The sequence below is a fragment of the Oncorhynchus mykiss genome, chromosome 19, assembly GCF_057628025.1.
Source record: "Oncorhynchus mykiss isolate SJ-2025 chromosome 19, ASM5762802v1, whole genome shotgun sequence".
In the NCBI taxonomy this organism is placed as follows: domain Eukaryota; kingdom Metazoa; phylum Chordata; class Actinopteri; order Salmoniformes; family Salmonidae; genus Oncorhynchus; species Oncorhynchus mykiss.
In genome coordinates, this window is record NC_143040.1 from 58430648 (window position 1) to 58443940 (window position 13293).

At 44.7% G+C, this 13293-nt stretch overlaps 1 protein-coding gene and 1 pseudogene across 2 annotated transcripts in view; both read right to left on the reverse strand.

The window, feature by feature from the left end:
- Positions 1-2955: 2955 nt before the first annotated feature.
- LOC118941488 (uncharacterized) lies at positions 2956-4029 on the reverse strand. Its single transcript, XM_036954997.2, has 2 exons — positions 3769-4029; positions 2956-3615 (listed from the first exon to the last, which is right to left on the reverse strand). The coding sequence occupies exons 1-2, from the start codon at positions 4027-4029 to the stop codon at positions 3007-3009; spliced, it is 870 nt and encodes a 289-aa protein (XP_036810892.2). The 3' UTR covers positions 2956-3006.
- A 995-nt stretch (positions 4030-5024) lies between these two features.
- Positions 5025-13293, reverse strand: part of LOC110498062 (trafficking protein particle complex subunit 12-like) — a 33221-nt pseudogene continuing 24952 nt past the window's right edge. The window contains exons 6-8 of the transcript XR_016489029.1: positions 11600-11698; positions 7058-7134; positions 5025-6796 (exon numbers count right to left, since the gene is read on the reverse strand). The product of XR_016489029.1 is annotated as a trafficking protein particle complex subunit 12-like (transcript). The remainder of the gene's footprint in view (positions 6797-7057; positions 7135-11599; positions 11699-13293) is intronic.

Below are 13293 nucleotides of genomic sequence, written 5' to 3' on the forward strand. Positions count from 1 at the left end.
GTGTATGGAGCATTTCTGGGATCTTTTACTTCAGAAAAGTTTGTGGTCATCCGCACATCCTTAAAAACATAGATACTGGGCTAATAAAGAACACTAGTGTAGAACAAGAAGACCCGCACACTGTTAAAGCTCCCAATTCACTGCTTTGTTGACATTTCGATCCGAAACGGATCTTCATGAGGTCAAACACAGTGCTCACATCCCAAAATATACACATTTCACCTCACAGGACCGTTGCAGACATGACGCATGGTGGGCGCAATATACATCTGTATATCTCTAATAATTAAATAACAGTGAGATGTAACGGTTTCCAGAAAATAATATATATTTACAAAATGATATTTTATTTCAGCTCATGAAACACGGGACCAACACTTTAAATGTTGCGTTTTATATGTTTGTTCACTATACATGAGTGAGAATCAAGATTAACTCTACTAAGCAGAAATACCAAAAAGCTCTTGTATTTAGGAATCAAATCACTACTGACGTCAGTAGTAGAGGACTCACACGTGTTGATTGATTAAAGGCCTACCTCAATTGTAAGATGTATAGAACTTGATGTACGGATAAGTAGTTTGTACTCATGAAAATACAATTGCAGTTCTATTTTCAATCATTCAGTTGATTGTCTATTAATGAACATCTCATTAGCTAGTCTGTCACTTTTCACCAACAGTGTCTATGTACCACATTTCAATTGTATTTCCAGATTCCTGCAATTTGTTGTTTGTAATTTCTCCACATGATGCACTTATTTTATTTTTGCACGATGGTCAGTTTATTTGGATAAACAATAGTCATTTAAACATGTAAACAAACAGTGGTACAGACATCATTAGAATAATTCAATTAAATACATTAAATCATTTTATTCAAGAATAATTTTTACAAGTTGTACATTTTCCCTACTTATAATATGTACAGTTTTAAATGATTACATATCTATTTTACTTTTGTTTTGTGGAGAGGGGTGTATCCTGAGCCAAGTCACACTCAATTGAAAAGGTACAGAAGAGCCGTGGTTGATTTTACGGGACGAAGTCACAGATCTGGGGGGAAGTAACATGATTTCAGGTTGATGATGTATTCCGGTCTTAATCACACAGGAATGTGAAACGTCTCCCTCGTCTAAAAACCTTGTACTGTATGTCAGTGGAGGCTGCTGAGGGGAGGACGACTCATAATAATGTCTGGAATGAGTTCAATGGAATGGTATCAAACACATCAACGACGTGGTTTCCATGTGGATGATGCCTTTCCATTGACTCCATTCCAGACATTATTATGAGCCGTCCTCCCCTCAGCAGCCCCCACTTCTGTATATATTCACATACATATCCTATCAGAGTCACACAATCATTTAATTTGCATCTACTACTATAACGTGGCAAGTGGATTTGCCTGAACTGAAGGGACAGTTTGTGTTCCTGCTTTGGAGTACAGGCAGGGTAATGGCTATGTTGTTTAGTCTTATGAACTCAAGACTAGGACTATCCTCCTGATGGGCCCCTGTGCTGGCAATTGTTTTGTTCCAATCTTAATAGTGACCTACAGGGGTCCCATACCTCCCATGTTCCCTCTAAACCAGTTTGAGGCACTGTGTGTTTAAGCAGTCTCCCTCTCGGCAGGCCACTGACTCCAGCAGGGCCTGTTTCTTCTGGGTGGAGCGGGACGACTCCAGCAGGGCCTGTTTCTTCTGGGTGGAGCGGGACGACTCCAGCAGGGCCTGTTTCATCTGGGTGGAGCGGGCCGACTCCAGCAGGGCCTGTTTCTTCTGGGTGGAGTGGGACGACTCCAGCAGGGCCTGTTTCTTCTGGGTGGAGCGGGCCGACTCCAGCAGGGCCTGTTTGTTCTGGGTGGAGCGGGACGACACCAGCAGGGCCTGTTTCTTCTGGGTGGAGCGGGACGACTCCAGCAGGGCCTGTTTCTTCTGGGTGGAGCGGGATGACTCCAGCAGGGCCTGTTTCTTCTGGGTGGAGAGGGATGACTCCAGCAGGGCCTGTTTCTTCTGGGTGGAACGGGCCGACTCCAGCAGGGCCTGTTTCTTCTGGGTGGAGCGGGACGACACCAGCAGGGCCTGTTTCTTCTGGGTGGAGCGGGACGACTCCAGCAGGGCCTGTTTCTTCTGGGTGGAGCGGGACGACACCAGCAGGGCCTGTTTCTTCTGGGTGGAGCGGGACGACTCCAGCAGGGCCTGTTTCTTCTGGGTGGAACGGGCCGACTCCAGCAGGGCCTGTTTCTTCTGGGTGGAGCGGGACGACACCAGCAGGGCCTGTTTCTTCTGGGTGGAGCGGGACGACTCCAGCAGGGCCTGTTTCTTCTGGGTGGAGCGGGATGACTCCAGCAGGGCCTGTTTCTTCTGGGTGGAGCGGGACGACTCCAGCAGGGCCTGTTTCTTCTGGGTGGAGCGGGACGACTCCAGCAGGGCCTGTTTCATCTGGGTGGAGCGGGCCGACTCCAGCAGGGCCTGTTTCTTCTGGGTGGAGCGGGACGACACCAGCAGGGCCTGTTTCTTCTGGGTGGAGCGGGACGACTCCAGCAGGGCCTGTTTCTTCTGGGTGGAACGGGATGACTCCAGCAGGGCCTGTTTCTTCTGGGTGGAGCGGGACGACACCAGCAGGGCCTGTTTCTTCTGGGTGGAGCGGGACGACTCCAGCAGGGCCTGTTTCTTCTGGGTGGAGCGGGATGACTCCAGCAGGGCCTGTTTCTTCTGGGTGGAGAAGGATGACTCCAGCAGGGCTTGTTTCTTCTGGGTGGAGCGGGACGACTCCAGCAGGGCCTGTTTCTTCTGGGTGGAACGGGACGACCAGCAGGGCCTGTTTCTTAGTCAGCCACCAATTGTGCAAGTTCTCCCACTTAAAAAGATGAGAGAGTCCTGTAACTTTCATCATAGGTACACTTCTACTATGACAGACAAAATGAGAAAAAAAATCCAGAAAATCACACTGTAGGATTTCTAATGAATTTATTTGCAAATTATGGTGGAAAATATGTATTTGGTCACCTACAAACGACACCAGCAGGGCCTGTTTCTTCTGGGTGGAACGGGATGACTCCAGCAGGGCCTGTTTCTTCTGGGTGGAGCGGGATGACTCCAGCAGGGCCTGTTTCTTCTGGGTGGAGCGGGACGACTCCAGCAGGGCCTGTTTCTTCTGGGTGGAGAGGGATGACTCCAGCAGGGCCTGTTTCTTCTGGGTGGAGCACGACGACTCCAGCAGGGCCTGTTTCTTCTGGGTGGAGCGGGACGACTCCAGCAGGGCCTGTTTCATCTGGGTGGAGCGGGCCGACTCCAGCAGGGCTTGTTTCTTCTGGGTGGAGCGGGACGACACCATCAGGGCCTGTTTCTTCTGGGTGGAGCGGGACGACTGAAGCAGGGCCTGTTTCTTCTGGGTGGAACGGGATGACTCCAGCAGGGCCTGTTTCTTCTGGGTGGAGCGGGATGACTCCAGCAGGGCCTGTTTCTTCTGGGTGGAGAAGGATGACTCCAGCAGGGCTTGTTTCTTCTGGGTGGAGCGGGACGACTCCAGCAGGGCCTGTTTCTTCTGGGTGGAACGGGACGACCAGCAGGGCCTGTTTCTTAGTCAGCCACCAATTGTGCAAGTTCTCCCACTTAAAAAGATGAGAGAGGCCTGTAACTTTCATCATAGGTACACTTCTACTATGACAGACAAAATGAGAAAAAAAATCCAGAAAATCACACTGTAGGATTTCTAATGAATTTATTTGCAAATTATGGTGGAAAATATGTATTTGGTCACCTACAAACGACACCAGCAGGGCCTGTTTCTTCTGGGTGGAGCGGGACGACTCCAGCAGGGCCTGTTTCTTCTGGGTGGAGCGGGATGACTCCAGCAGGGCCTGTTTCTTCTGGGTGGAGCGGGACGACTCCAGCAGGGCCTGTTTCTTCTGGGTGGAGAGGGATGACTCCAGCAGGGCCTGTTTCTTCTGGGTGGAGCGGGACGACTCCAGCAGGGCCTGTTTCTTCTGGGTGGAGCGGGACGACTCCAGCAGGGCCTGTTTCATCTGGGTGGAGCGGGCCGACTCCAGCAGGGCCTGTTTCTTCTGGGTGGAGCGGGACGACACCAGCAGGGCCTGTTTCTTCTGGGTGGAGCGGGACGACTCCAGCAGGGCCTGTTTCTTCTGGGTGGAACGGGATGACTCCAGCAGGGCCTGTTTCTTCTGGGTGGAGAACGATGACTCCAGCAGGGCCTGTTTCTTCTGGGTGGAGAACGATGACTCCAGCAGGGCTTGTTTCTTCTGGGTGGAGCGGGGCGACTCCAGCAGGGCCTGTTTCTTCTGGGTGGAGCGGGACGACCAGCAGGGCCTGTTTCTTAGTCAGCCACCAATTGTGCAAGTTCTCCCACTTAAAAAGATGAGAGAGGCCTGTAACTTTCATCATAGGTACACTTCTACTATGACAGACAAAATGAGAAAAAAAATCCAGAAAATCACACTGTAGGATTTCTAATGAATTTATTTGGAAATTATGGTGGAAAATATGTATTTGGTCACCTACAAACGACACCAGCAGGGCCTGTTTCTTCTGGGTGGAGCGGGATGACTCCAGCAGGGCCTGTTTCTTCTGGGTGGAACGGGCCGACTCCAGCAGGGCCTGTTTCTTCTGGGTGGAGCGGGACGACACCAGCAGGGCCTGTTTCTTCTGGGTGGAGCGGGACGACTCCAGCAGGGCCTGTTTCTTCTGGGTGGAGCGGGCTGACTCCAGCAGGGCCTGTCTCTTCTGGGTGGAGAAGGATGACTCCAGCAGGGCCTGTTTCTTCTGGGTGGAGCGGGACGACCAGCAGGGCCTGTTTCTTAGTCAGCCACCAATTGTGCAAGTTCTCCCACTTAAAAAGATGAGAGAGGCCTGTAACTTTCATCATAGGTACACTTCTACTATGACAGACAAAAAAATCCAGAAAATCACACTGTAGGATTTCTAATGAATTTATTTGCAAATTATGGTGGAAAATATGTATTTGGTCACCTACAAACAAGCATGATTTCTGACTCTCACAGACCTGTAACTTCTTCTTTAAGAGGCTCCTCTGTCCTCCACTCGTTACCTGTATTAATGGCACCTGTTTGAACTTGTTATCAGTATAAAAGACACCTGTCCACAACCTCAAACAGTCACACTCCAAACTCCACTATGGCCAAGACCAAAGAGCTGTCAAAGGACACCAGAAACAAAATTGTAGACCTGCACCAGGCTGGGAAGACTGAATCTGCAATAGGTAAGCAGCTTGGTTTGAAGAAATCATCTGTGGGAGCAATTATTAGGAAATGGAAGACATACAAGACCACTGATAATCTCCTTCGATCTGGGGCTCCACGCAAGATCTCACCCCGTGGGGTCAAAATGATCACAAGGTGAGCAAAAATCACAAAATCACACGGGGGGACCTAGTGAATGACCTGCAGAGAGCTGGGACCAAAGTAACAAAGCCTACCATCAGTAACACACTACGCCGCCAGGGACTCAAATCCTGCAGTGCCAGACATGTCCCCCTGCTTAAGCCAGTACATGTCCAGGCCCGTCTGAAGTTTGCTAGAGAGCATTTGGATGATCCAGAAGAAGATTGGGAGAATACCATATGGTCAGATGAAACCAAAATAGGACAAAGAATGCTGAGTTGCATCCAAAGAACACCATACCTACTGTGAAGCATGGGGGTGGAAACATCATGCTTTGGGGCTGTTTTTCTGCAAAGGGACCAGGACGACTGAAGGAAAGAATGAATGGGGCCATGTATCGTGACATTTTGAGTGAAAACCTCCTTCCATCAGCAAGGGCATTGAAGATGAAACGTGGCTGGGTCTTTCAGCATGACAATGATCCCAAACACACCGCCCAGGCAACAAAGGAGTGGCTTCGTAAGAAGCATTACAAGGTCCTGGAGTGGCCTAGCCAGTCTCCAGATCTCAACCCCATAGAAAATCTTTGGAGGGAGTTGAAAGTCCGTGTTGCCCAGCAACAGCCCCAAAACATCACTGCTCTAGAGGAGATCTGCATGGAGGAATGGGCCAAAATACCAGCAACAGTGTGTGAAAACCTTGTGAAGACTTACAGAAAACGTTTGACCTCTGTCATTGCCAACAAAGGGTATATAACAAAGTATTGAGATAAACTTTTGTTATTGACCAAATACTTATTTTCCACCATAATTTGCAAATAAATTCATAAAAAATCCTTCAATGTGATTTTCTGGATTTTTTTTTCTAATTTTGTCTGTCATAGTTAAAGTGTACCTATGATGAAAATTACAGGCCTCTCTCATCTTTTTAAGTGGGAGAACTTGCACAATTGGTGGCTGACTAAATACTTTTTTGCCCCACTGTATATCTGCATAGAGAGGGGAGAATGCAGAAATGAGTTAATTGCACGTAGAGAGGGGAGAGTAACGAGTAATTTGCCTGAGGGAGAAGGGCCCTGCAGAGAGGAGAGATAAGACAGATGTTATTTGTCTAGGGAGAGAGGGGATAAGACATGGTTATTGCCTTAGGAGAAGAGAGGGATGTTCTTTTCTTGCCTGAGGAGAGAGGGATATGCCGTACAGCCAAGGGGAGAGATCGGTTTCAAAATAGAGTGCATTCATTTACAGTCACTAAGAATGTACAACTTCTGATGTATCCTAGAAAATGTATGAGTAAGTTAATCAATTATAGCTGTCATAAACTGTTGTAGATTGCGTGATCGCCTACCACAGGGTTTTTGGGGTCGATCTTCAGGACCTCTTTGAAGGGGGAGAGTGCCTCTGAGTAGTTGTTCTGACTGAGGTAGACGAAGGACCTGAAACCCACACACAAGTCAGCTGGGTTACTTCAGTGATTCTGTGTGAAGATGTGACAATCGGCCATGTGACAGGAATTAACAGAAATGTCAATCAACACAGTGTGAATGGCACTGTTGTGTCTCCTAACAAAGCATCACAAAGTGGCAAATACACAAGTGTGACCCCCTGTTCCAACTCACATACTAGAATTGTGAGAGAAGTCTGACAGAATTACAGATAAATTCATCTCAGAAGTAATTACTTCCACTCATTCGTACCTGTTCATCAACACACGTGTCAGTAGGTCCAGTTCCCTTCTCCAGAGAAGAAATACTGCTGTTTTAATGTCTCCAATCTGGTCCAAAATAATCATTCAAACAAAAACACATTGGCATTATGTTGAGGAACCAAAAACACACTGGCATTATGTTGAGGAACCAAAAACACATTGGCATTATGTTGAGGAACCAAAAACACACTGGCATTATGTTGAGGAACCAAAAACACATTGGCATTATGTTGAGAAACCAAAAACACATTGGCATTATGTTGAGGAACCAAAAACACATTGGCATTATGTTGAGGAACCAAAAACACATTGACATTATGTTGAGGAACCAAAAACACATTGGCATTATGTTGAGAAACCAAAAACACATTGGCATTATGTTGAGGAACCAAAAACACATTGGCATTATGTTGAGGAACCAAAAACACATTGACATTATGTTGAGGAACCAAAAACACATTGGCATTATGTTGAGGAACCAAAAACACATTGGCATTATGTTGAGGAACCAAAAACACATTGGCATTATGTTGAGAAACCAAAAACACATTGGCATTATGTTGAGGAACCAAAAACACATTGGCATTATGTTGAGGAACCAAAAACACATTGACATTATGTTGAGGAACCAAAAACACATTGGCATTATGTTGAGGAACCAAAAACACATTGGCATTATGTTGAGGAACCAAAAACACATTGGCATTATGTTGAGGAACCAAAAACACATAGGCATTATGTTGAGGAACAAAAAACACATTGGCATTATGTTGAGGAACCAAAAACACATTGGCATTATGTTGAGGAACCAAAAACACTTTGGCATTATGTTGAGGAACCAAAAACACTTTGGCATTATGTTGAGGAACCAAAAACACATTGGCATTATGTTGAGGAACCAAAAACACTTTGGCATTATGTTGAGGAACCAAAAACACACTGGCATTATGTTGAGGAACCAAAAACACTTTGGCATTATGTTGAGGAACCAAAAACACATTGGCATTATGTTGAGGAACCAAAAACACATTGGCATTATGTTGAGGAACCAAAAACACATTGGCATTATGTTGAGGAACCAAAAACACATTGGCATTATGTTGAGGAACCAAAAACACATTGGCATTATGTTGAGGAACCAAAAACACATTGGCATTATGTTGAGGAACCAAAAACACATTGGCATTATGTTGAGGAACCAAAAACACTTTGGCATTATGTTGAGGAACCAAAAACACTTTGGCATTATGTTGAGGAACCAAAAACACATTGGCATTATGTTGAGGAACCAAAAACACATTGGCATTATGTTGAGGAACCAAAAACACATTGGCATTATGTTGAGGAACCAAAAACACATTGGCATTATGTTGAGGAACCAAAAACACATTGGCATTATGTTGAGGAACCAAAAACACATTGGCATTATGTTGAGGAACCAAAAACACATTGGCATTATGTTGAGGAACCAAAAACACATTGGCATTATGTTGAGGAACCAAAAACACATTGGCATTATGATGAGGAACCAAAAACACATTGGCATTATGTTGAGGAACCAAAAACACATTGGCATTATGTTGAGGAACCAAAAACACATTGGCATTATGTTGAGGAACCAAAAACACATTGGCATTATGTTGAGGAACCAAAAACACATTGACATTATGTTGAGGAACCAAAAACACATTGGCATTATGTTGAGGAACCAAAAACACATTGGCATTATGTTGAGGAACCAAAAACACATTGGCATTATGTTGAGGAACCAAAAACACATTGACATTATGTTGAGGAACCAAAAACACATTGGCATTATGTTGAGGAACCAAAAACACATTGGCATTATGATGAGGAACCAAAAACACATTGGCATTATGTTGAGGAACCAAAAACACTTTGGCATTATGTTGAGGAACCAAAATCACATTGGCATTGTGTTGAGGAACCAAAAACACATTGGCATTATGTTGAGGAACCAAAAACACATTGGCATTATGTTGAGGAACCAAAAACACATTGGCATTATGTTGAGGAACCAAAAACACTTTGCCATTATGTTGAGGAACCAAAAACACATTGGCATTATGTTGAGGAACCAAAAACACATTGGCATTATGTTGAGGAACCAAAAACACATTGGCATTATGTTGAGGAACCAAAAACACATTGGCATTATGTTGAGGAACCAAAAACACATTGGAATTATGTTGAGGAACCAAAAACACATTGGCATTATGTTGAGGAACCAAAAACACATTGGCATTATGTTGAGGAACCAAAAACACATTGGCATTATGTTGAGGAACCAAAAACACATTGGCATTATGTTGAGGAACCAAAAACACATTGGCATTATGTTGAGGAACCAAAAACACATTGGCATTATGTTGAGGAACCAAAAACACATTGGCATTATGTTGAGGAACCAAAAACACATTGGCATTATGTTGAGGAACCAAAAACACATTGGCATTATGTTGAGGAACCAAAAACACATTGGCATTATGTTGAGGAACCAAAAACACATTGGCATTATGTTGAGGAACCAAAAACACATTGGCATTATGTTGAGGAACCAAAAACACATTGGCATTATGTTGAGGAACCAAAAACACATTGGCATTATGTTGAGGAACCAAAAACACATTGGCATTATGTTGAGGAACCAAAAACACATTGGCATTATGTTGAGGAACCAAAAACACACTGGCATTATGATGAGAAACCAAAAACACATTGGCATTATGTTGAGGAACCAAAAACACATTGGCATTATGTTGAGGAACCAAAAACACATTGGCATTATGTTGAGGAACCAAAAACACATTGGCATTATGTTGAGGAACCAAAAACACATTGGCATTATGTTGAGGAACCAAAAACACACTGGCATTATGATGAGAAACCAAAAACACACTGGCATTATGTTGAGGAACCAAAAACACATAGGCATTATGATGAGAAACCAAAAACACACTGGCATTATGTTGAGGAACCAAAAACACACTGGCATTATGATGAGGAACCAAAAACACACTGGCATTATGTTGAGGAACCAAAAACACACTGGCATTATGTTGAGGAACCAAAAACACACTGGCATTATGTTGAGGAACCAAAAACACATTGGCATTATGATGAGGAACCAAAAACACATTGGCATTATGTTGAGGAACCAAAAACACACTGGCATTATGTTGAGGAACCAAAAACACACTGGCATTATGTTGAGGAACCAAAAACACATTGGCATTATGATGAGGAACCAAAAACACATTGGCATTATGTTGAGGAACCAAAAACACACTGGCATTATGATGAGGAACCAAAAACACACTGGCATTATGTTGAGGAACCAAAAACACATTGGCATTATGTTGAGGAACCAAAAACACACTGGCATTATGTTGAGGAACCAAAAACACATTGGCATTATGTTGAGGAACCAAAAACACACTGGCATTATGTTGAGGAACCAAAAACACATTGACATTATGTTGAGGAACCAAAAACACACTGGCATTATGTTGAGAAACCAAAAACACATTGGCATTATGTTGAGGAACCAAAAACACATTGGCATTATGTTGAGGAACCAAAAACACATTGGCATTATGATGAGAAACCAAAAACACACTGGCATTATGTTGAGAAACCAAAAACACACTGGCATTATGTTGAGGAACCAAAAACACATTGGCATTATGTTGAGGAACCAAAAACACATTGGCATTATGTTGAGGAACCAAAAACACATTGGCATTATGTTGAGGAACCAAAAACACATTGGCATTATGTTGAGGAACCAAAAACACATTGGCATTATGTTGAGAAACCAAAAACACATTGGCATTATGTTGAGGAACCAAAAACACATTGGCATTATGTTGAGGAACCAAAAACACATTGACATTATGTTGAGGAACCAAAAACACATTGGCATTATGTTGAGAAACCAAAAACACATTGGCATTATGTTGAGGAACCAAAAACACATTGGCATTATGTTGAGGAACCAAAAACACATTGGCATTATGTTGAGAAACCAAAAACACACTGGCATTATGATGAGAAACCAAAAACACATTGGCATTATGTTGAGGAACCAAAAACACATTGGCATTATGTTGAGGAACCAAAAACACATTGGCATTATGTTGAGGAACCAAAAACACATTGGAATTATGTTGAGGAACCAAAAACACATTGGCATTATGTTGAGGAACCAAAAACACATTAACATTATGTTGAGGAACCAAAAACACATTAACATTATGTTGAGGAACCAAAAACACATTAACATTATGTTGAGGAACCAAAAACACATTAACATTATGTTGAGGAACCAAAAACACATTGGCATTATGTTGAGGAACCAAAAACACATTGGCATTATGTTGAGGAACCAAAAACACATTGGCATTATGTTGAGAAACCAAAAACACATTGGCATTATGTTGAGGAACCAAAAACACATTGGCATTATGATGAAGAAAAGTAGTTGTAGTTCAAAGAGAGGCGTGTTCACCTGCAGGAATATGCGTCCTATCCCACTCAGCAGCTGCACTCTCTGCTGGGGCTCCTACTGAATGATGGAGTGATATGTCTCTACAGCTAGAACATAGTCCTGGAGAGAGAAAGACAAGAGGGGGGAGAAAGACGAGAGAGAGAGGGAGGAGAAAGTGAGAAAGACAGAGAGAGGGGGGAGAGAGAGAGAAAGATGAGAGAGAGAGATGGGGGAGAGAGAGGGGAGGGAGTGAAAGACAAGAGAGAGAGGGGGGAGAGAGAAAGACGAGAAAGAGATGGGGGAGAGAGAGGGGAGGGAGAGAAAGACAAGAGAGAGAGGGAGGAGAAAGTGAGAAAGACAGAGAGGGGGGAGAGAGAGAGAAAGATGAGAGAGAGAGATGGGGGAGAGAGAGGGGAGGGAGTGAAAGACAAGAGAGAGAGGGGGGAGAGAGAAAGACGAGAAAGAGATGGGGGAGAGAGAGGGGAGGGAGAGAAAGACAAGAGAGAGAGGGGGAGAGAGAGAAAGACAAGAGAGAGAGGGAAGAGAGAGAGAGAAGGAGGAGAGAGTGAGAAAGACAGAGAGAGATGGGGGAGGGAGAGAAGGACAAGAGAGGGGGGGGGGGGGGTAAAATCAGGTGTATTGACCATTAGCAGGGCAAGGTGTCCCTGGTCACAGTGTGCCCCTGCCATGGCTGTTCTTTAGCACACCATATCGCTCACATGCTGACTGAACTGCTGAACATGGTTGCTATGTAGCTGGGGATAGGAGAGAGGTCGGGTGGTGAGTTGGTGCAGTGGGTGTCTGTGTGTACATAAATATCACCAGCTGATGGCACTGTGGCTCTTTCAATTGTCCCCCCGGACAGAACACACTCTCCCTCTCCCTCTCCCTCGCTTCCTCTATTTCTCTCACTAACAAAGAATCCAGCCAGGGTGATCCTATGGGATACTTCTAGGAAGCCTGTGGTCTGCCATCATACATCTACAGACCAACACAAACAACACTTACACACAACAATCACTAACAAGCAACATCATTAGACAGGATTCTCTAGTGCTGTATAAAGTATAGAAGTCAATTAAACGTGATGAATGCAGTCTTCATCAAAGGATGATACAGAACCTGTCAAAATGATCATGTCTCCTGTGCCTGGCGGACACGGTGTGGTCCTCGACGGGTAGTGTTCTGCCTCTATCAATTACTGTAAAACTCCAGTCCATGGTAAGATCATCAAGCAGAATGGTGGTTTTGTTGCATGATAGTTTAGTGTTTCACCGTTTCTTCATTGGACTCTGAGGGTGATGATACTACTGAAGGTGTTATCAACTGGCAGGATAGATACACAGTGGCTTGGAGCAGGACATGCTTTAGCTAGCATCCGCCTGGCTATTCCACTGTCCGCATGTGTCTAGTCAGAGAGCAGGACGTGCTTTAGCTAGCATCCGCCTGGCTATTCCACTGTCCGCATGTGTCTAGACAGAGAGCAGGACATGCTTTAGCTAGCATCTGCCTGGCTATTCCACTGTCCGCATGTGTCTAGACAGAGAGCAGGACATGCTCTAGCTAGCATCCGCCTGGCAATTCCACTGTCCGCATGTGTCTAGACAGAGAGCAGGACGTGCTCTAGCTAGCATCTGCCTGGCTATTCCACTGTCCACATGTGTCTAGACAGAGAACAGGACATGCTCTAGCTAGCATCCGCCTGGCTATTCCAC